Source organism: Leucoraja erinacea, unplaced genomic scaffold (assembly GCF_028641065.1).
Source record: "Leucoraja erinacea ecotype New England unplaced genomic scaffold, Leri_hhj_1 Leri_225S, whole genome shotgun sequence".
Classification (NCBI taxonomy): Eukaryota; Metazoa; Chordata; class Chondrichthyes; order Rajiformes; family Rajidae; genus Leucoraja; species Leucoraja erinaceus.
In genome coordinates, this window is record NW_026576126.1 from 100,569 (window position 1) to 123,303 (window position 22,735).

General features: G+C 44.7%; 1 protein-coding gene and 1 pseudogene across 6 annotated transcripts in view; one reads left to right on the top strand and one right to left on the bottom strand.

Annotated features, from left to right (window-relative positions):
- The first annotated feature begins 4,107 nt into the window (after positions 1–4,107).
- On the top strand, positions 4,108–4,258 carry LOC129716393 (U1 spliceosomal RNA; annotated as a pseudogene).
- Positions 4,259–11,218: 6,960 nt separating this feature from the next.
- Positions 11,219–22,735, bottom strand: part of LOC129716387 (uncharacterized) — a 38,229-nt gene continuing 26,712 nt past the window's right edge. For 5 of the 6 annotated variants that reach the window (XM_055666259.1, XM_055666255.1, XM_055666257.1 and 2 more), the window contains 4 exons: positions 20,907–20,942; positions 18,256–18,291; positions 16,168–16,209; positions 11,219–11,530 (listed from right to left, as the gene is read on the bottom strand). In XM_055666259.1, coding sequence (XP_055522234.1) covers positions 11,390–11,530; positions 16,168–16,209; positions 18,256–18,291; positions 20,907–20,942 — 255 coding nt within the window. In that variant the 3' untranslated portion in view covers positions 11,219–11,389. The remainder of the gene's footprint in view (positions 11,531–16,167; positions 16,210–18,255; positions 18,292–20,906; positions 20,943–22,735) is intronic. The other variant, XM_055666258.1, reaches the window with a different exon arrangement.

Sequence of the window (22,735 nt, forward strand, 5' to 3'; positions counted from 1 at the left end):
CATCATGGTAAATTTCAGGGGGGGCCACAGAAAAATGTTGGGATTTAGGGGGACACAGGTTCAATGAAGGGGGTCACAGAGCTACCACCATATAGCCTCCTAAATTTCACCTAATAAATTTAAATCTATGTAGTTGAAATATTTTTGATGTTTGTGGAATAGAATAAAAGAGAATATATGTGCAATTAATAGATACTGATATTTTTATGGAAGGTATTATAATATTGAATTACTTTTTTTCCGCTAATAATGTCAGGGGGGGGGCCACAGAAAAATTAAAAGATCCCAAGGGGGCCATGAGCTAAAAAAGGTTGGGAGCCACTGCACTAACATCCACCCATAAATTATCCTACCTATAAACCTATCCTATCTGCCGCTTCTCAAGCATGCCAATGAAGCTACGTTCTACATTGCACAGGAATAAGTAACATCCTTGCCCTGGTTTCCTTCCACAACAGTCCTTTGCAACCACCCGATTCGAATATTAGCCTGAGAAAAAATTCCAAGCAATACCTGGTGAAGCAGGTCACCGACTGCAAAGGTCAACTTATCTGATTAACAGCAATTGCCCAGTTCTTGATCATGTAAGCAATGAATTACTGTAAAATGCTGAATATGACATGACGAGAAAACGTTTGGCAGAGATTAAAGCGTTCAAGCTCACAGTGTAGGAAGGTAGAGCAGGAGGAGCATTCCATGTCTCCAAAGACATAGAAACATAGAAACTAGGTGTAGGAGTAGGCCATTCGGCCCTTCAAGCCTGCACCGCAATTCAATATGATCATGGCTGATCATCCAACTCAGTATCCTGTACTTGCCTTCTCTCCATACCCCCTGATCCCCGATACCCACTGATCCCCTCCCACAAGGGCCACATCCAACTCCCTCTTAAATATAGGCAATGAATTGGTCTCAACTACCTTCTGTGGCAGCGAATTCCACAGATTCACCACTCTCTGTGTGAAAAATGTTCTTCTCCTCTCGGTCCTAAAAGACTTCCCCCTTATCCTTAAACTGTGACCCCTTGTTCTGGACTTCCCCAACATCGGGAACAATCTTCCTGCATCTAGCCTATCCAACCCCTTAAGAATTTTGTAGGTTTCTATAAGATATTCCCTTAATCTTCTAAATTCTAGTGAGTAAAAGCCGAGTGTATCCAGTGTTTCTTCATATGAAAGTCCTGACATCCCAGGAATCAGTCTGGTGAACCTTCTCAGTACTCCCTCTATGGCAAGAATGTCTTTCCTCAGATTAGGAGACCAAAACTGTACTCAATACTCCAGGTGTGGTCTCACCAAGACCCTGTACAACTGCAGTAGAACCTCCCTGCTCCTATAATCAAATCCTTTTGCTATGAACGCTAACATACCATTCGCTTTCTTCACTGCCTGCTGCACCTGCATGCCTACTTTTAATGACTGGTGTACCATGACACCCAGGTCTCGTTGCATCTCCCCTTTTCCTAATCGGCCACCATTCAAATAATAGTCTACTTTCCAGTTTTTGCCACCAAAGTGGATAACCTCACATTTATCCACATTATACTGAATCTGCCAAGACTTCACTCACTCACCCCGCTCTTTCTTTCTCTGCTCCCTTTGCGAGAATGGTACAGAGATGGTACACGCACACCACTAGACTCAGAAACAGCTTCTTCCATCCTGTTTTCATACTTCTGAACGACCTGTCCATAAGCTAGGTTAGTGTCCGATACATGTGTAAACCAGTGAGGACATTGGATTTTGTCTTTGGTCCATCCATTAGCCTGGCGTTCTCTTCAATTCACCTCTACCCCATTACAGACACTGGACTTTGTCTCTGGAACAAATATGTTTCAATGCTAAGAAGTGCTTGATTAGTTTATTAGTTGATTAGTACAGGTATCAGGGGTTATGGGGGAGAAGCCAAGCGTAAGCTGTTGAGAGAGAAAGATAGATCAGCTACGATTGAATAGCAGTGTATACTTGATGGATCAAATGGCCTAATTCCGCTCCCATAATTTATGAACTTACGAACTACATTCTGTACACAGTATATTCTCCTTCTCTCCACCTATTGTCCTTAAGTTTGACTGGATCTGATCATGCCGAACAAAGCTTGAAACTGTACCTTGGTACATAGAAACATAGAAAATAGGTGCAGGAGTAGGCCTTTCGTCCCTTCGAGCCTGCACCGCCTTTCAATATGATCATGGCTGATCATCCAACTCAGTATCCTGTACCTGCCTTCTCTCCATACCCACTGATCCCTTTAGCCACATGGCCCACATCTAACTCCCTCTTAAATATAGCCAATGAACTGGCCTCAACTACCTTCTGTGGCAGCAAGTTCCACAGATTCACCACTCTCTGTGTGAAAAATGTTCTTCTCATCTCAGTCCGAAAAGATTTCCCCCTTATCCTTAAACTGTGACCCCTTGTTTTGGACTTCCCCAACATCGGGAACAATCTTCCTGCATCTAGCCTGTCCAACCCCTTAAGAATTTTGTAAGAACTAGCTATAAAAATTTCAAAAGAGAGCTGGGATAAACACTTACTATATGTGCATAAATGCTCGATCAACTTACGACATACTCTAATTCAATATAATACATTACATAGACTATATTATTCGAAAACTAAAATAAATAAACTTTTCCCCAATGTCTCACCCATTTGTGATAAATGTCAGTCACAAGAAGCTACCATAGCGCACTCTTTTGTTTTTTGTATAAAAATCCAAAAATTTTGGAACTAAATATTTGAAATCTTCACAAAATTATTTAAAATAAAACTTGTATCAAAAGCAGAATGGATCATTTTTGGAATATCGGAAGGTAACCCCGAATTAAACGTGTTTCAAAAGAACTTACTGAATTACGGGCTAATAATGGGAAAAAAGCTTATACTCAAATTTTGGAAAAATGCTCCAACACCAACAATAAAAATGTGGATTTCAAACATGTTCGAAACACCACACTTGGAAGAGATGAGACTCCTCCTAGCAGGCAAAGCAGACCACTTCCAAAAGACGTGGTCTGCATTTATGGAACTATTACAAGCACAAGGTGCAATAGTAATTTAAAATTTTACTTCGGAGTCACGTGAGTGACTACGTGAAGAAGCCCGCTCAGTGCGCAGGTGCGGCATTATCGTACAGCTGTGCACACGCGGCCCAGCGTGAGTCGTGCGCTCCCGCAAACCAGCCTGAAATAAGGAACGTTAGGTAAGTACCTACCTTAATCGGGCCTTGTGTTTTTTGCTCCAGGGGGAGCAAAGCAGCAGAGGAAGCGGCCCCCGTTCGACTCCAGCGAAGGAGCCGACAGTGGAGGGGGATAGGCGCAAACGGGACCGTACACGCTGCGGACCACTGGCAGGGAGCTGCGCTGATACCGGTCCGCTGAACAGCTGTTCGGTTAACAGTAGCACACCGGAGGGAAATTTGAAAACCCGACCGGCACCCCTGCAGACTCCTGACAAGGAGAATCGCCGCCCGGGAACCGCTAGAATGCCGCCCAAAAGACGGCAGGCAGCCTCTAACGACAGGTAAGACAACCTTACCAAAAATACAGGTTGTACAGGAATCAACTTTCCTCCAACACTGGAACAGGCTGGAGACAGCAAAAACAAGTATGTCTGTCTCCCCAAGCCAGAGGAGGTCATGGAGCTAAAAACCTCCAGCAAAACGAGGGGTCACTGGCTGAATGCCAAGGGAGCTGACACTCCTACCCCAGTGCTATTGCACTAGCCATCTCCCTTGTCGAGGGATTGATGGGACAACGGAGGTAGGGCATATGCCTCCTCCACAGAATTTATAGCACCCCCTTTTGCTCCCTCTTTATTCGAGGCTAGCTAAGGAGGCCAGGGCTGGGCTGGCTTAACCGCTGGGCAGGCGGACGAGAACAGGAGTATGCCAGGGGAGCAGGATCGGGAAGAGCTGCTGGGTGTCGTGGGCCACTACATGGCTCCTCCACGCGACCATCTTCCCAACAAAGCCCTGCAGGAGAAGGCCTTTCCAGAGGTAAATCTGCAGGCAGCTGGGTCAGCAGACTCGCAGTCAAGAGCTAAAAGCAGCGAATTCTGAAGCTCCTAACACCAAAAATCACCGCCTTTGCTCGTTCCACGGATCATACTCACCTGGCAGCCGAGACGCCATGATCACCAAGGTGGTTCTCCCAGGACGAGGCTATCCCATTGCACTTCGAGTGTGCTGACGCCTAAGATGTTCCCAAATGCGGGATACTCGACTGCCATTTGTGGCATATAAGACCTGCCCTCAACCCCAAAAATGTGGGGCAATGCAAACCGCTGCAGCGGGAAGAGAGGCAGCTAAACCTGTGCGCCTCATGAGGGCAGGCCCGGGAACGAGCAGGACATCTCATCCAACACCCAGCTGGCAGCACCCCTCGGCATCCACCAGTCAACACCCACATCCAAGGACTGGTGAAAGCAAGGGACCGCTGCTTATTACCCCCAAAGGTCTTTTTAGACAGGGGCCCAGAGCGGAACCATTGGAAGATGCGCCGCCCCACCGACAGCACCAGCGTACCAGCAAAGCTGAGCCTTCATGAAAAAACAATGAACATGGAGGTAGGTAGTCTGGTTCCTCCCAGTTTACACAAAATAAGGGTGCTCTACTAACTGCGGGGGGGGGGCATTTACACTTGTTGAAAGAAGCATGGGGTGCTGTCACAAATAACAAATATATACTCAACAGTATTAGTGGATAAAAACTTGAATTCAAATTGGGCATATTACCGCCAGTTCAGCAATGCGCCCAAAGGGCATTTTCCCTCTAAGAAAGAGAAGCGAGAAGGTCAAGCTGAACTAGAAAGGCTCATTACAAAAGGGATCATGGGAGCAAACATGAACCATTGGAATTTGTATCGAATATATTCACCAAAACTACAAAAGATGGTGAATGTAGCATCATCATTGACCTAATATCACTAAATAAATCTGTTGAGTATATACACTTTAAGATGGAGACGTTTTGTCACTGCCAGACATCTGATCTCCAAAGGATACTTTATGGCAAGCATTGATATGGAAGATGCATACTATCTTATACCCATACACAAGGATCATTGTAGATACCTAAAAATTTATCTGGATGGGGCAACTATGGGAGTATAGAGCATTCCCAATGGTCTAACCTCAGCCCTAAACTAATTACAAAAATACTAAAAATAGCCATGAAAATATTAAGAAAACAAGCATAATCATGGCATATATTGGATGATATCCTCATATTAGGGAAAAACAAAGGAATTAGCTGTGGCAGCAGTTTCTAGCTACGAAACAGCTCCTTAAAACACTGAGGTTCATCCTACACCCAGATAAACCAAAATTGAAGCCGTTAACTACCATGGATTATCTGGGCTTTAATATCAATTCTATCCATATGACTGTTACTTTGCCAAGGTGCTCGGGTCACTATAATCAAATCATGAATGTACCCACTGAAGCTATATCAGAATTACAGTGGTGGGCAGACAATGTTTGGCATAGTTTCAGCCCTATTATTATCACCAATCCTAACTTGGTTATTAAAAACCGATGCCAGTGCTTTAGGCTGGGGAGCAACTAACTCCATATCCAGCACAGGTAACAGATGGACCAATTCAGAATCATCGTTACTACACACACCGGGCATCAACTATTTGGGATTGGTGGTCGCCTTTTGGGTTAAAAGCATATGCATTTCAAATACAGCACGTGCATATATGTTTACGGATTAATAATACTATGGTGGTGGCTTATATTAACCGTATGGGGAGCATAAAATCATTATCGTGCAACAAATTCGTCAAACAGATCTGGCAATGGAGTGTCAAAAGATATTTTAACTATCGGCTGCCTATCTCCTAGGTAAGCTAGAACACAGTGGGAGACACCACGTCACGGGGGAAAAATTGAATGGATGTCAAACCCAAAATATCTGCCAAGTTATTAAGCAATTTGTACGTCAGATATCAATTTGGTTGCAACAAGACGGAATCACCAGTAACCTATGTATGTGACTTAGGAACCAGATCAGAGGCAGCAGCGGTAGATGCCTACATGCTGGATAGGGGGAATTTCTGCTTTTGCTTCCCTCCCTTCTGCCTCATCAGTCGGGCACTTCGCAATACAGATGGAATCTGCCTCTGGGATATTGAAGGTGCCCGACCGGCCTACATAGCCATGGTTCCCAGTTCATCACGACATGGTGGTCGAGTCACCTATAGATTTCCCTAGTGGACCACGGTTGTTGACTCACCCAGTATCAGGCATAAGCCACCCATGCCATGAACACATCAAACTCCTGGGTTGTAGGTTTTGAATAGACCTTACCAGGGACTGGGAGTATCCAAATGAACCATTACCACCATGTCGGCATCCCTGCGAACAGTCACCAAGAGCAAACATGGGAAAAATACTGCCACGACGCAGGGACAACATACCAAACTATTCAACCACTGACGTATTGGAGGTCCTGGACCATCTACACCATGATGAAAAGGTGAGTTACAGTGCCGTAAATACAGCACGAAGCGCCCTGTCTGCTTATCTAAAAACAGCAGGACAGCAGAGCATGGGATCCCATCCACTGAAGATAAAACTTATGAAGGGCATTTATAATAACAAGCCCCAAAAACCCAGGTATACCCATGTATGGGATATCAGTGTGATATTGACATATCTCAGAGAATGGCACCAGCTAGATCCCTCAGTCTTGCACAATCTATGTTAAAAACGCTCATGCTTATGGCTCTCGTATCCGCTCACAGAGTCCAGTCACTCCATAAAACTAGACTGGATAACATGGTGATTACCCCAGACCGCATCACGTTCATCATTCTAGGTCTGGTAAAACCTAAGCGACCAGGAACGCCCAATTCACTGGTGGTATTCCGGGCCTAACAAACAGAGTCCAGGTTGAGTGTGGTGACCCATCTACAACAATATATAGATACAACCCACAATCTTAGAGGGAGAGGAAAAGCCTATGGGTCAACCACAAGAAACCCCAAGACGGGGTACGAGCCAAACCACTTCAAGGTGGCTCAAACAGGTACTGAAAGCTGCCGGAATAGATAATAATACATTTAAATCCCATTCCACTAGGGCAGCATTGATATCAGCGGCTGAACGAATGGACATCCCGGTTGACCACATTCTCAATACGGCAGGATGGTCAAGGGAAACGACGTTCAGAACATTTTTTATTGTAAACCGTTGATAAGCCTGATTTAATTGCAGACAGAATATTACAAACTGCAAATATTTAATTTAAGCTCAGGGGAGCTATTTATGTTGTTATTGTTAACAAATACCTTTCTGTTTCTTGAGAAAGCAGATCCATTGGTTGATTACGATAACACTTCCTCCCTCAAGAACTTCGGCAGTGAGTGAAATAAAACTGTTACACGGTTTGAAATCACAGACCTTTGAAATCTTCACGTAGTCACTCGCGTGACTCCGAAGTAAAATAGTAAGATTAAACGAGTACTTACCAGTATGAAGTTTGATCTGTATTTTATGAGGAGTTACGATGAGGGATTACGTGCCCTCCGCTCCCACCCTCATTATATAGATCAAACTAATAAACTGATGTCTCACTGATCTTTATTATGTTACTTCAAATATTGTGTCTATCTGTGATTCCACACCGCTGCTTCAAAGTATGCCGCACCTGCGCACTGAGCGGGCTTCTTCACGTAATCCCTCATCGTAACTCCTCATAAAATACAGATCAAACTTCGCACTGGTAAGTACTCGTTTAATCTTACTATATAAATGGTACCAGGATCTGGTAACGGAATGTATAAAATAGTAAGATTAAACGAGAACTTACCAGTTTGAAGTTTGATCTTTATTTTATGAGGAGGAACGTTGAGGGAATACGTGAAGAACCCCGCTTACGACGCATGCGTGTCATCCTTCAAAGCAGCGGTGTGAGGTCACAGATACACTATAATGACCTAAAATAGTAAGATTATTAAAGAGATACCAGTTTAAGATATGACCATTCGAGGGTGGGAGCAGAGGGCACGTATTCCCTCAACGTTCCTCCTCATAAAATAAATAAACTCTATCAGATATCCCTTAATACTGCTAAGAATATATCTGTCCATAGTTATATTACACCATGCTTCCAAATGAAGTTGCAATGTCCCTCCAACTTCCGTGCTCCCTATTAATTCTGGAGCCCCAGATTCACCTACCTCCATGGTTATCGGTGGTAACTGAGTTATTTTCTTGGTTTCATTCGTGGTTGTGGAGGGCCTTGAGGTTGAGGTTGGGGTAGATGCTGAAGTAGAGGCTTTCGCATCTTCCACAGTGGTCGTCCCGGGCCAAACCCTCACCATGTCACTCACGGCCGAACCTGCTGCAGCCACTCGTACCGGTTTCCCAGCTCCACAAAAGTGGCCGCTGCTGGCTGCGCTATATCTTGCAGCTGCTCATCCTCACTCCGGTATCGGTAAGTATTATCCGGAGGATGTTTCTCCACATCACTTTCGCAGTGATGTCTTTATTAACACTGGCAGCCATCCTGGCCTCGAGATCCTTCCCAGTTTGTTCTTGTTGGAAGTACTGGCCCACCATGTCCAGCAACTTGTTTTTCTCCCCTTCAATAGGGGAAGGTGGCTCCATCACCTGCTCAGATTCTGACCCAGTCAGACCTTCAATACCCTCCTCAGAGGCGTCTGATATTTCATGCAGCCCTTATGGGAAACTGCTGTGGGACTTATATTTTTTGCCCACTGTGGCTATCCTCCAATCCCGGAGCCTGCCACTGTGGAGAATTTCCTCCAGCAACCGCTCCAGCCGACTTACATGCTCTCGGGCACTAGTCGATCGCGGGTGCTTTAATATATCGGACCGCTCCTGCCGACCTTGGTGCTCTCGGGCACTAGTCGCACGCGGTATTTCCCGCAGCCGGTCCCCATGCCTACGGGCACTGGTCGCTCCCGGCCGCCCGATATAACTATGCCGCTCCTTGCGGTCCCAGTACTCACGGGCACCTGCTGGCGACTGATCATCCTGCAGCCACTCGTACCGGCTTTCCAGCTCCCTGCTCCGGTACTGGTAGGTTTTATCCAGTGACTGCTCCAAATCCACATCACTTTCACAGTAATGTAGTTTTCTCTTTGCCTTCCCGCCCGGCCGAGAAGTTGATTTTGCCGACGCGGGAATAAGTCAGGCACAGCTCTCCATCCGAGACTCCTGTGCCTCCTGACTTACTTCCTGCACCTTCTCCGCAGCCTTCCTTCGCGTTACTCTGTCCATTCCTAGAAATTCAGAATGCAGTGCAACAAACCTGTTAATTCCAACCACTGGAACCGCCCCCGGTGCTCACGCACTGGTCCCTCGTGGTTGTTCTGCAGCCGGTCAAACCAGCACCAATGCCCTCAGCACACTGGCCGCTCCTGGCTGCTAGCTCTCGCCACTGGGACCGACACTGGTGCTTACAGCACTGGTCCCTCGCGGTCTTCTGCAGCCGTTAAACCCAGCACCAATGCCCCCAGCACTGGCCGCTCCCGGCTGCTCGTTCTAGCCGCTGGGACCGACTGGTGCTTACAGCACTGGTCCCTCGCGGTCTTCTGCAGCTGTTAAAACGAGCACCAATGCCCCCAGCACTGGCCGCTCCCGGCTGCTCGTTCATGCCGCTGGGACCGACACTGGTGCTTACAACACTGGTCCCTCGTGGTCGTCTGCAGCGGTAAAAACCTGCAGAAATGCCCCAAGCATAGGCCACCCGCAGCTGCTCGTAGGGCTTCAACCCCTCTGACCAACCCCGTACTCACGGTACTGGTCGCTCGCCCCGGTCCTCCAGCCGCTTCAATCGGCTCCGATGCCGCTAGCGACTGCATCCAACCCGGGACTTGTTGCTTCGCTTCCCGCCCGGTAGCAGTGAATCTTGCCGGTGTGGGGAGCGACATCGGGCACAGCTGTTTCCTCTCCGGAGGATTCACGTGACGTCGGCTGCTGCTGATGTTGCTGGCTGCCCGCTGTCTCCATGGTTCTCCCCTCCAGCTTTCTTCATCCTGCAGTTTCCTACCTGCAAGGTAAGTGGCAAAAATTTTGCAGTCTCTTACCTGCTTCTTTCCATTTACCTCTAGGGAGACGTCCTCTCCCATGTCTGACTCGTGCAATGCGTGTATGCGATATGACACGCATGCGTCGTAAGCGGGGTTCTTCACGTAGTCACACGTGACTCCGAAGTAAAATTAAATTTTTTTTTTAAAAACACGGTTGGTATATCCTTTTTTTCGAGTTTTGTGTTACGATAGAGCGATTGGTTTTCCTTTTTTTTCTTTTCTTTCTAGGGTCTTATTTCCTTTCTTTACTTCCTTCTCTAACTTCTTCCCCAAGGGGCTTTCGTTTCCCAACACTTTCCTGCACCTTCGCGATTCTTGCTCACTTTCCTTACTTCTTTTATTTCTACCTTTTTTAAAGCTCAAAAAAACGAAGTGGTACAACAAATGTAATAAGATATGTCTGATGTGTATTTTTGTAATTTACTGTACTTCTAATTAAAATAAAATTATAAAAAAAATAATAATTTTGTAAGTTTCTATAAGATCCCCCCTCAATCTTCTAAATGCTAGCGAGTACAAGCCGAGTCTATCCAGTCTTTCTTCATATGAAAGTCCTGCCATCCCAGGAATCAGCCTGGTGAACCGTCTCTGTACTCCCTCTATGGCAAGAATGTCTTTCCTCAGATTGGGAGACCAAAACTGTACGCAATACTCCAGGTGTGGAGTTCCCCGAGGTCATGACCGGGATTCCCTTCGGGAGTGTCGCTGACCTCCTTGTCAGCGACTGGGGTAGCGAGATCAACTTTCCTTGGTCTACCCCCTTTCTTGGGGAAACCACCAATGATTTACCGCACATGATAAAGGAATAATGTTTAGTGCAAGCCAGTCAAGTCCAAACAAAGATATCCCAGGGCACCAATGAAGTACATGGCACCAATGAAGCACTGACAACAGCTGGGAATATACTGCCCCTGAATCTGGAGGTGTGCGTTTTTACACTACTACACCTTTTGCCTGATGGGAGAGGGAAAAGAGGGATTGACCAGGGTCCCTGATTATGCTGCTGGCCTTGCCGAGGCAGCGTGATGTATGAATGGAGTCAATGGAAGGGATGTTGGGGGGGGGGGTGGGGGGGGGGGGGGGGGGGGGGGGGGGGGGTTACCTGTGAAATGCATGCAAGAAACGGGCTGTAATCAGAAGCGTTAGGACCAGAAATATCCCATCAAGTCTACACCACCATTCATTCATAGCCAATGCATCACGCCCTCCCAACCACATTCTCTTACCTTCTCCCCATAACCCTTAACACCCCGACATGCTGTTTTACCAGCATCCCTTCCCATTGAAATAAAACAGGCACCCAAATTTTATTGATATGAGATTTTATTTTTGCGAAGATGATCGCGTTTCAAGGCGTCTTTTCAAATGACAGAGAGAATTAACAATAAATTGGATCATGAAGTCGATGCTAAGCGACGGCAGCAACATCGTTTGTTGAGCGTTCAGTCCGACAGCACAGTTCGCCTGCAAAACAAAGTTTTTACATTTAAACGTCAGTTGATCGATGTCCCACGGTACAAATTCATTCCAAGAGCTCTCTCCCGAGTTTGCCCCGATTCCAACTCGGGGATTTACGTAATGGCCACTCGTCGGTACTCGGGGCTCTCGTGGACATTTTTCAGCATGTTGAAAAATCTTCACGGGTCTTCCCGTGCTTACCTGCTGTTAGCAAGTCTTCCCGAGTACCTGTCGTTAGCGCTAAGAGACGTCCCCGAGCTCCAACATACCCGCTACGTTCATTCTCCGTGCTTACCACGAGTTTAATTTTTTTTAAACTCGGGAGAGCTCTTGGAATGAACTTGTACAGTGGGACAGGGCTTTAAGAGGCATATATATGGTAGAGTCTCGACTGTTATGTTCAGAGGGGAAATGCATATAGTCTAGTTTTGTTTACTTTATTTTACTTTAGTTTAGTATAGTATAGAGATACAGGACGGAAACAGGCACTTCAGCCCATCGAGTCCGGGCCGACCAATGATCTCCGCGAATTCCCACTATCTTACACACGCTCGGGACAATTCACAATTTTACCCAACAAATTAGCCACATTTGTACGTCTTTGGAGTGTGGAAGGAAACTGGAGGTTCTGGGAAAAAAACCTATGCAGAGCATAGGCTGACCATGGAAAGGGGGCAAGTTTACAATAGTTGTGCGGGGTAGGTTTTTTTACACGGTGGGTGGTGTGTGCCTAGCACCCGCTGCCCGGAGTGTTGGTGGGGGCAAATACGACAGTGTTTTGTCAGACTTTTAGATAGGCACATAGAGATCTACGGAATGGAGCTATATGGACGTGCATGCGCTACTAATTAGTTTAAACTTGCATCATGTTCGGCACTGTCAGACTGCCTGACAGCGTAAAACATGGAACAGTGCCTCACAACAACAGACGCTTAGATGTATAGGGCTCTGGTGAGACCACATCTGCAGTATTGTGTACAGTTTTGGTCTCCTAATTTGAGGAAGGACATCCTTGTGATTGAGGCAGTGCAGCGTAGGTTCACGAGATTGATCCCTGGGATGGCGGGACTGTCATATGAGGAAAGATTGAAAAGACTACGCTTGTATTCACTGGAGTTTTGAAGGATGAGGGGAGATCTTATAGAAACATATAAAATTATAAAAGGACTGGACAAGCTAGATGCAGGAAAAATGTTCACAATGTTGGGCAAATCCAGAACCAGGGGGCACACAGTCTTAGAATAGAAGGGATGTCATTTAAGACTGAGGTGAGAAAGGACTTTTTCACCCAGCGAGTTGTGAATTTATGGAATTCCCTGCCACAGAGGGCAGTGGAGGCCAAATCACTGGATGGATTTAAGAGAGAGTTAGATAGAGCTCCAGGGGCTAGTGGAGTCAGGATATGGGGAGAAGGCAGGCATGGGTTATTGATAGGGGACGATCAGCCATGATCACAATGAATGGTTCAAAGGGCCGAATGGCCTCCTCCTGCATCTATGTTTCTATGTTCTACGTTGGAACAATCTGATTCACACGCTGTTGATTTCAATGAGCTCCATAAAAGACAAAAGATTACACTCTGCCGAATAGCATGAATAACACCGAAGATATGCATTGTTTCAAGTTAACGAGCATTTGTATATTGCCACAAGCGTGCAGAGAATAGAAACATAGAAACATAGAAAATAGCTGCAGGAGTAGGCCATTCGGCCCTTCGAGCCTGCACCGCCATTCAATATGATCATGGCTGATCATCCAACTCAGTATCCTGTGCCTGCCTTCTCTCCATATCCCCTGATCCCTTCAGCCACAAGGGCCACATCTAACTCCCTCTTAAATATAGCCAATGAACTGGCCTCAACTACCTTCTGTGGCAGAGAATTCCAGAGACTCAACACTCTCTGTGTGAAAAATGTTTTTCTCATCTCGGTCCTAACAGATTTCCCCCTTATCCTTAAATTGTGACCCCTTGTTCTGGACTTCCCCAACATCTGGGACAATCTTCCTGCATCTAGCCTGTCCAACCCCTTAAGAATTTTGTAAGTTTCTATAAGATCCCCCCTCAATCTTCTAAATTCTAGCGTGTACAAGCCGAGTCTAATCAGTCTTTCTTCATATGAAAGTCCTGACATCCCAGGAATCAGTCTGGTGAACCTTCTCTGTACTCCCTCTATGGCAAAAATTTCTTTTCTCAGATTAGGAGACCAAAACTGTACGCAATACTCCAGGTGTGGTCTCAACAAGACCCTGTACAACTGCAGTAGAACCTCCCTGCTCCTATACTCAAATCCTGGATGGGAACGTGGGATAACGTAGAACTAGTGTGAATGAGTGATCGATGGTCGACATAACTCGGTGGGAGGAACAGTCTTTTTCCATGCTGTATATTTTGTTTTGTTTCAAATCATTTCATTTCATTTAAATTCAATTCAATGCAATTTAATTCAATTTGGTCATGATACAAATAAAGGCAAACGCAATGCTAGCAATTATTTTGAGACAAGAAGACTAGTAGACAAAAATATGGATGTAATGCGGAGGATCTATGAGGCACTGCTAAGACTGCATTTGGAAAGTTGTGAGCAATTTGGGGGCCCATATCTGAGGAAGGATGTGCTGGCACTACAGATGAGGTTTGCGAGAATGATCCCAGGGATGTTCGGGTTGACATATGATGAGCTTTTCAAGGCGGTTGGTACTCACTTGAATTAAGATGAGAGGGGATCTCATTGCAACTTACCGAATAGTGAAACAACTGGATGGAGTGAATGTGGAGAGGATGTTTCCACTAGTGGGAGAGTCGATGTGGTTCCTCGAGGAAGAGGATGAGGAGGAATTTATTTAGTCTGAGGGTGGTGAATATGTGCAATACATTGCCATCGAAAATATATAGAGGTGGCCGGGGTTTTGGGGAGAAGGCAGGAGAATGGGGTTGAGAGGGAAAGATAGATCAGCCATGATTGAATGACGGAATAGGCTTGATGGGCCAAATGGCCTAATTGTAGTCCTAAAACAGGCTCTTCAGCCCACGGAGTCCAATCCAACTACCGATCCCGCTACAGACTAACACCATCCTACACACACTGGGGACAGCTCGTCTGAAGAAGAGTCTCAAATTCGAAATGTCACCCATTCTTTCTCTCCAGAAATGCTGCCTGTCCTGCTGGGATAATTCAGCGTGGGGACAATCTACGGGGGACAATTTACAATTCTACAAAGCCAATTAGCATTCAAATCCGTAGGTTGTTGGGATGTGGGAGGAATCCGGGGGAAACCCATGTGGGTCACGGGGAAAACCGCACAAATTCCGTGCACACAGCATCCGTGGTCAAGATCGAACCGGGGTCTCTGGCGTTGAAAGGCAGCAAATCTCCCGCTGCAGAACCGTGTACTGAGGTGTGAACAGATTATTCTATACGGAGTTTGTACATTCTCCCCATGACCTGCGTGGATTTTCTCCGGGTGTTCCAGTTTCCCGACACACTCCAAAGACCTGCCATTTTGTAGATTAATTTGCTTATACAATTTGCCCTATTGTGAAGGAATCGACACAAAATGCTGCAGTAACTCAGCGAGACAGGCAGCATCTCTGGAGATAAGGAATGGCCTGCACTAAACTCAGCTGCACTAATCTGAACAGCAATAAACTAAAATAAAACTCGACCAAACAATTCAATATCCGCAATGTTGAATCTAAGTGTGGAGAGAGTGTCCAGCTTTAAGTTTCTGGGCACTCACATTTCAGAGGACCTCACATGGTCCACCAACACCGCTGCGCTGGTCAAGAAGGCACAGCAACGACTGTTCTTCCTGAGAACATTAAAAAAGACTGGTCTGCCCTAACAGCTGCTGACAACCTTCTACCACTGCACCACAGAGAGCATATTAGCGTATGGCATCTCTGTGTGGTATCTCAGCTGCATGGAGGTGGAGAGGAGAGCTCTTCAGCACGTCGTCAACAGAGCGCAGAAGATTACTGGGACACAGCTACCAGCCTTGGAGGGCATCTACCACACACGGTGCTTCAGGAAGGCCGTCAGCATCCATAAAGACTCCTCACACCCTTGTAATTGACTGTTCGAACTACTTCCCTCCGGCAGACGTTACAAGGCCTTCTACGCCCGAACCTCCAGACTCAGGAACAGCTTCATTCCCAGAGCTATAGCGGCTCTGAACCGGCCCTGCTGAGTGACCCCCACCCCCCCCTGGACTGTCTCCCTCGGATGGTCACGTCACACAGACACATCTGCACTTTAGTCTGTTTGAACTGTTTTGACTATTTTACTGTTGTAATGTTCTTTTAACAAACCATGTTCTCAGGGTATCTAAATCTAAATTTTATTAGTTATTTAAGTTATGACATCGGATGGAAGCTGCATACCAAATCTCGTTGCACTTATGTGCAATGACAATAAAATATTATTATTATTATTATTATTATTATGTTCATTCACTACCCATTCCCTCATTGAACAGCCAATGGTTAGGGAATTATGTTCCTCTAACTGACGGGGTTTCTACTGGCAGGTCGTCGACAGGAAACATTAACCCTGGTCCTCGGGCCTTCTGCGTTCTTCCAAACTTGACTGTCATGTGTCCTTGGGAAAACCAGTAAAGAATATATTGAAGCAGAATAAATTTACCGTAGCCAGCATAGTTATCATGTCCAGACGTTGATCAGTATCCTATGGGAGAAACAAACAGGCATGAATAATGTTTGCCTGAATTAATTCAGAAATGAAAATGTCAACTCAGTCGGATAAAGTTTATTTATTAGCCATGGAATCTTCGAGAATGACCACTCATGAGTTCCTCAATGAGGCCCTGACCTGATACGGCTATTTGCTATTGTTTTAACCAGCTTTGTACTATAGGACTCAACTTTGAACAATGAAAATGGCAGGATGTGGTTGGTTTATTGAATAAACAAACAGAGAAGATCAAACGCCGAGCAGGTCAACGCATCTGTAGAGAACGAATAATGCCCCCGTCCCAAGATGCTAGTTTACCCAAGAGTTCTCTCGAGTTAAAAAAAAAAAATCAAACTTGTGGTAAGTATGTAGAATGTACATAGTGGGTACGTCGGAGCTCGTGGGTATCACATAGCGGCTCGTAATGCTAACGGCAGGTACTCAGGAAGTTTTTTCAACACTGTGAAAAATGTCCAAGAGTAAAAAAAAATGAAGAACCATGAATTTGATATTTTTTAAACTCGGGAGAGCTCCTGAGTAAATTTGCATCGTTTGACAGGGGCTAAAAGTCTAGACCGCGTGTTCTCAGATGGTCCCCATACCCTCACAACGCAAATATACATCCCGTTGTCAGGGAAGTCATGATGCAATCTCATAGCAATTTGCTTATTGTGTATTGTGTTCAGTATGGGCACCGTAATACAAGGATGTGGATGTTCGAGAAAGTGCTTGTTTGCCAGAATGATTCCTAGATTCTCGAGTACAAGCTACATATTACCAAACCAAACTAAGCTCAACCAAACTGAACCTATCTAAGCGGAACTGCACTAAAATCATCGAAACTTACATGCAACAAACCAAACTATGCTCAATTAAAGTAAACTAAACTGCACTAAACTCAACTGCACAAAACTGTACTGTACTGAACTAAACGAAACAAAACTAAACATACTGAACGAAACCATTGTAAATCAAACCAGACTTAACTCAACTCAACTGCGCTCAGCACAACTCAGCCCAGTGAAGTGCAGTCAACCCTTCACAGTGCTCCTTTTATGTTAATCAAAAATAAATTAAATCAATTATTTACAATGATATGAACAAACAAAAGAATACAAACAAACCCACCCATCGTAATACAAATAAAGGAAACATTCTTAAATAACTATTTCCGCATCCTTAAGGGTGCATTCCTATCCCCGTGGCACCCAGCGGTCGGTGAACACCCCCAGAGAGCGCGTGCCTGGGTTGTCCCTCTCTGGTACCACCCGGGCGTGGATGTAACTTCGGGCAAGGGTCAGGCAGTCGGCTCGGGTGGAGCTCTCTTCCGCCTGGCGCCGTGACTCGCAATGACCTGCTTGGCCAGGCTTAGGAGCAAGCCACCCAGGACATGTTCACCCCTACCCAGTCCCCTACGCTCAGGGTATCCAAAGATGAGAATGATGGGTGTGATTTGCAGCCAGAAGGCAAGGAGCAGCCCCTTTAGATATTGGTACAGAGGCTGTAAAACCACACACTCCATATGTAGGTGGAGCACAGACTCATCCAGCCGGCAAAAGTGGCAGGTTGCTGGCAACTCTGTGAAACACGTTAGAAACAGATTGCATGGGACTACTCGGTTTAGTACCCGTCACCCCAGATCCCCGATGTAAAGGGATACAATTCCTGCTTAGAGGGGACTGAAGAATGGTTTTGGCCCGAAATGTTGCCTATTTCCTTCGCTCCATAGATGCTGCTGCACCCGCCGAGTTTCTCCAGCATTTTTGTGTACCTGCATAGAGGGACCTCCACTCTAGGGCCCTCTCACCCTCAAAAGACAGTGCTTAACCGAGGATACCTGCTTCATTCATTACACCCTCCCTCCTTGAACATTGAGTGAAATCTGCACCTCTCACTGACGGTGTTTCTACTGGCAGGTCGCCGACATAAAACATTAACCCTGGTTCATTAACCTTCTGTGTTATCCCACTACTGACTGTCCCCTGTCCATCAGTGCTTTGTGGAATAAGAGAAAAATATATTGAATCACAATAGATTTACCGTAGCTGCCGGTGTTATAGGATACACTTGTCCCTCCTGTGGGAGAAACAGACTGATGTAAATAATTTGATGGAATGAATTCAGTAATTAACATATTAGCTCAGTCATATACAGTTACATCTGTAGCAAATTAATCTTGGAGTCAACCAGCATCTGTGGAGAAAGTAAGTTGTGATGACGTCATCAGATTGGGCCAAAACTTTCCATAATCCACTCCGAAGTCAGTGAAGTCATGATGCATCCTTACAACAATTTGGTTACGGTGTATTGAGTTCAGTTATGTTTGCCCTAATACGAAAAGAATATGGTGGTTTTAAAAATATTGCATTAGAGGTTGACCAGAATTCCTAGAGTAGTGGGTACTAGTTGCACGTTACTAAACTAAACTAATCTAAACTGAAATTCACTAAACTAAGTTAAAATCAACTCAAATGCAATAATCTCTGCACTAGATTGCAGCGATTACTGCATTATTCTTACCTAAACTCAACGGCACTAAACTCACCTCAACTCACCTGCACTAAACTCACCTCAACTCACCTGCACTAAATTCAGTGCAACCCTACTAAGCTCATCTACTCAACTGCACTAACATCAACACAAATCAACTGCACTAAACCAAACTGCACAAAACTCAACTCTGAAAATCTGCACTAATCTCAACACATCTGCATTAAATTCAACTCAAGTTCACTAAACCCAACACACATAACCCAACTAAACTGTAAACTGCACTAAACCCAACTGCACTAAACACAACTCAGCGAACTTGCCCAAATTTCAACCCAACTGCACTCAACTCAGCTCACGTGCACTCAACTCTACTGCAGTAAACAAGTCTGCTCAACTGCACTCGACTCAACCGCACTCGACTCAACCGCACTCGGCTCAAATTTACTAACCTCAAATCTACTAACCTCAACTCAACAGCACTAAACGCCACTCAACTTCAACGCCACTCAACGTCAGCAAATTCAAATGCACAGCAAATAACCATTCAACTGCTTTAAACTGACCACAACTGCATACAACTGCGCTGCACTAAACTCAACATCATTAAACTCAACTGAACTGCACAAAAAACTGAACTGCACTCTAGTCAACTGCAAGTAACTGCGCCGAAATCAACTGCAATGAAGTCAATTCAAGCCAACTGCAGTCAATTCAACTGCAGTAACTCAACTGCAGTAACTCAACTGCAGTAACTCAACTGCAGTAACTCAACTCCTAGTCTGCACTAACGTCAACACCATATAACCATATAACAATTACAGCACGGAAACAGGCCATCTCGGCCCTACAAGTCCGTGCCGAACACTTATTTTCCCCTAGTCCCATCTACCTGCACCCAGATCATAACCCACCATTCCTTTCCCGTCCATATACCTATCCAATTTATTTTTAAATGATAAAATCGAACCTGCCTCCACCACTTCCACTGGAAGCTCATTCCACACAGCTACCACTCTCTGAGTAAAGAAGTTCCCCCTCATGTTACCCCTAAACTTCTGTCCCTTAATTCTGAAGTCATGTCCTCTTTTTTGAATCTTCCCTACTCTCAATTGGAAAAGCTTATCCACGTCAACTCTGTCTATCCCTCTCATCATTTTAAAGACCTCTATCAAGTCCCCCCTTAACCTTCTGCTCTCCAAAGAATAAAGACCCAACTTATTCAACCTTTCTCTGTAACTTAGTTGCTGAAACCCAGGCAACATTCAAGTAAATCTCCTCTGTACTCTCTCTATTTTGTTGACATCCTTCCTATAATTGGGCGACCAAAATTGTACACCATACTCCAGAATTGGTCTCACCAATGCCTTGTACAATTTTAACATTACATCCCAACGTCTATACTCAATGCTCTGATTTATAAAGGCTAGCACACCAAAAGCTTTCTTTACCATCCTATCTACATGAGATTCCACCTTCAGTTATTTTTAATAACTGCACTCAATAACTGCACTCAGAGCAACCCAGTTACTCTGAACTCAACTAAACTGCATAAAGCCCAACTTAACTCACCATCACTAGTCTCAACTCAACTAACAACAACTGCACTAAACTCAACTCAACTGCACGAAACTTAAATCAACTCAACTGCACTAAATCCAACTCAAATACACTCAGCTCAACTGCACTAAACTCAACTCATTTTAACTGCACTAAACTAAACTGCACTGATCTCAAGCCAATTGAACACAACTCAACTGCATGAACTCAACTCACTTTACCCAACTCAACAGCACTGAACTGAATTCAACTGCACTTACCTCAACACAATTGCATTCAACTCAACAAAACTGCACTAAACTCAACTCACCTGCATGAACCCAAACACAACTCAACCCAATTGGACTAAAAACTCAACTGCACTAAACTCAGCTAAATTCAGCTCTACTGCACTGAACTGAACTCAACGCAACAACATCCACCGTGTGGATCCCTGGGATTCCTGCTTCATTCACTACCCTTTCCCTACTTGAAAAGCCAAACCTGCTCCTCTGACTGGCAGGGTCACCATTGGCAGGTCGTCGACATGGAACATCAACCCTGGTCCTTTAGTCTTCTGCGTTATTCCAACATTGACTGTCACCTGTCCATCAGTGCTTTGTGGATTAAGTGAAGAATATATTAAAGGACAATAAATGTACCTGAGCCTCCGCTCTCATCGTATCCACTTGACACTCCTGTAGGAGAAACAAACTGGCGTGAATAATATTTAATGACATGAATTCAGAAATGAACATTTCAACTCAGTCGTATACAGATTAATTTGTAGCAAAGGACTCTTGGGGTCTACCAGTACCTGTGGAGAAAGAAAAATTTTAATGACAAATTATCGGATCGGGCCCAAACCTTCAAAACCTAAAAATACACCCTGAAATCAGGGACGGCAGGATGCAACCTTACAGCAATTAGGTTAGGGTGTATTGTGTTCAGTTATGTTCACCCTAAACCAAGAAGGATGTGGCGGTCTTAGGAAGAGTGCAGAAGACGTTGACCAGAATTATTCCCAGAGTTGTGGGTGCGAGCAGCTGGTTAGTGAACTTATCTAAACCAATCTAAACTGAAATTACTTAAATTAAATTAAAATCAACTCAACTGCACTAATCTCAATTCAACAACTCAATTCACCTTAAGTCAACTGCAGTAAACACAAATCAACTCACCTGCATTTAAACCCAACTCAACGAAACACAGAGAAACCACACTATCAACATAACTGCGCTCAATTGCATTGACTGAAGTGCACAATACGGAAATCAACTACACTAAACCCAACTTAACTGCACTTAAATCATCGCAACTCAACTGCAGCACACTCAACTCAACTGCAATAATCAAGTCAACTAAATTATACCTAACACAACAACTGCATTAAACTCAACTGCACTAATCTCAAATCAACTGCACTAATCTCAAATCAACTGCACTAAACTCGACTCAACTACACTCATCTCAACTACTCTAATCACATCTCCACAAAACTCAGCACAACTGCACTAAACTCCGTTCCACTAAACTAAACTCAACTGCGTTATATTCAACTGAACCACATTAAACACAATAGCACTACGCTCAATTCAACTCAAATGCAATAAACCCAACTGCACTAAACTCAACTCGACACAAATCAACAGCATTCAACTCAAGTGCATTTACCTCAACACAACTGAACATAACTCAATTCAACTTATCTGCATTCAACCCAATTGAACTAAACTCAACTGCACTCGATTCAACTGCTCTAAACTTAATTCATTTCAACTACTCTAAACTCAACTGCACTGAACTCAACTAAGCTCCACTAACCTCAACCCAATTGTATTCAACTCATCTCAACTGCTCTAAAATCAACTCAACTGCACTCAACCACTCAACTCGACAGCATAAACTCAACTGCATTCAATTCAACTCAACTAAATTGAACTATACTCAGATCAACTCAACTGCAATGAACTCAACAACATTTGCAGTATTAATCCGTCGAATTCCTGTTCCATTCACTACCCTTTCCCTCCTTAAAAATACATCCGTGAGGAAATTCTGCCCCCTTCACTGACGGGGTCTCCATTGGCAGGTCGTCAACATGAAACATTAACCCTGGTCCTTAGACGTCTGCGTTATTTCAGCATTGGCTGTCACATGTCCATCAGTGGTTTGTGGATTAATTAAAGAATATATTAAACTATAATAAATTAACCGTGGCTTCCGTACTTATCATATCCACTTTAGAGAAACAGACTGGCGTGAATAATATTTGATGATGTGAATTCAGAAATGAACATTTTAACTCAGTCGCATACAGATTATTTTGTACCCAAGGAATATTGGAGTCTACCAGTTCCTGTGAAGAGAGAAAGTATTTGTTGACGAGTTATCGGATCGGGCCCATTCTTCACAACCTAAAAATACACCCCGAAGTCAGGGACTACAGGATGCAACTTTGCAGCAATTAGATTAGGTTGTATTGTGTTCA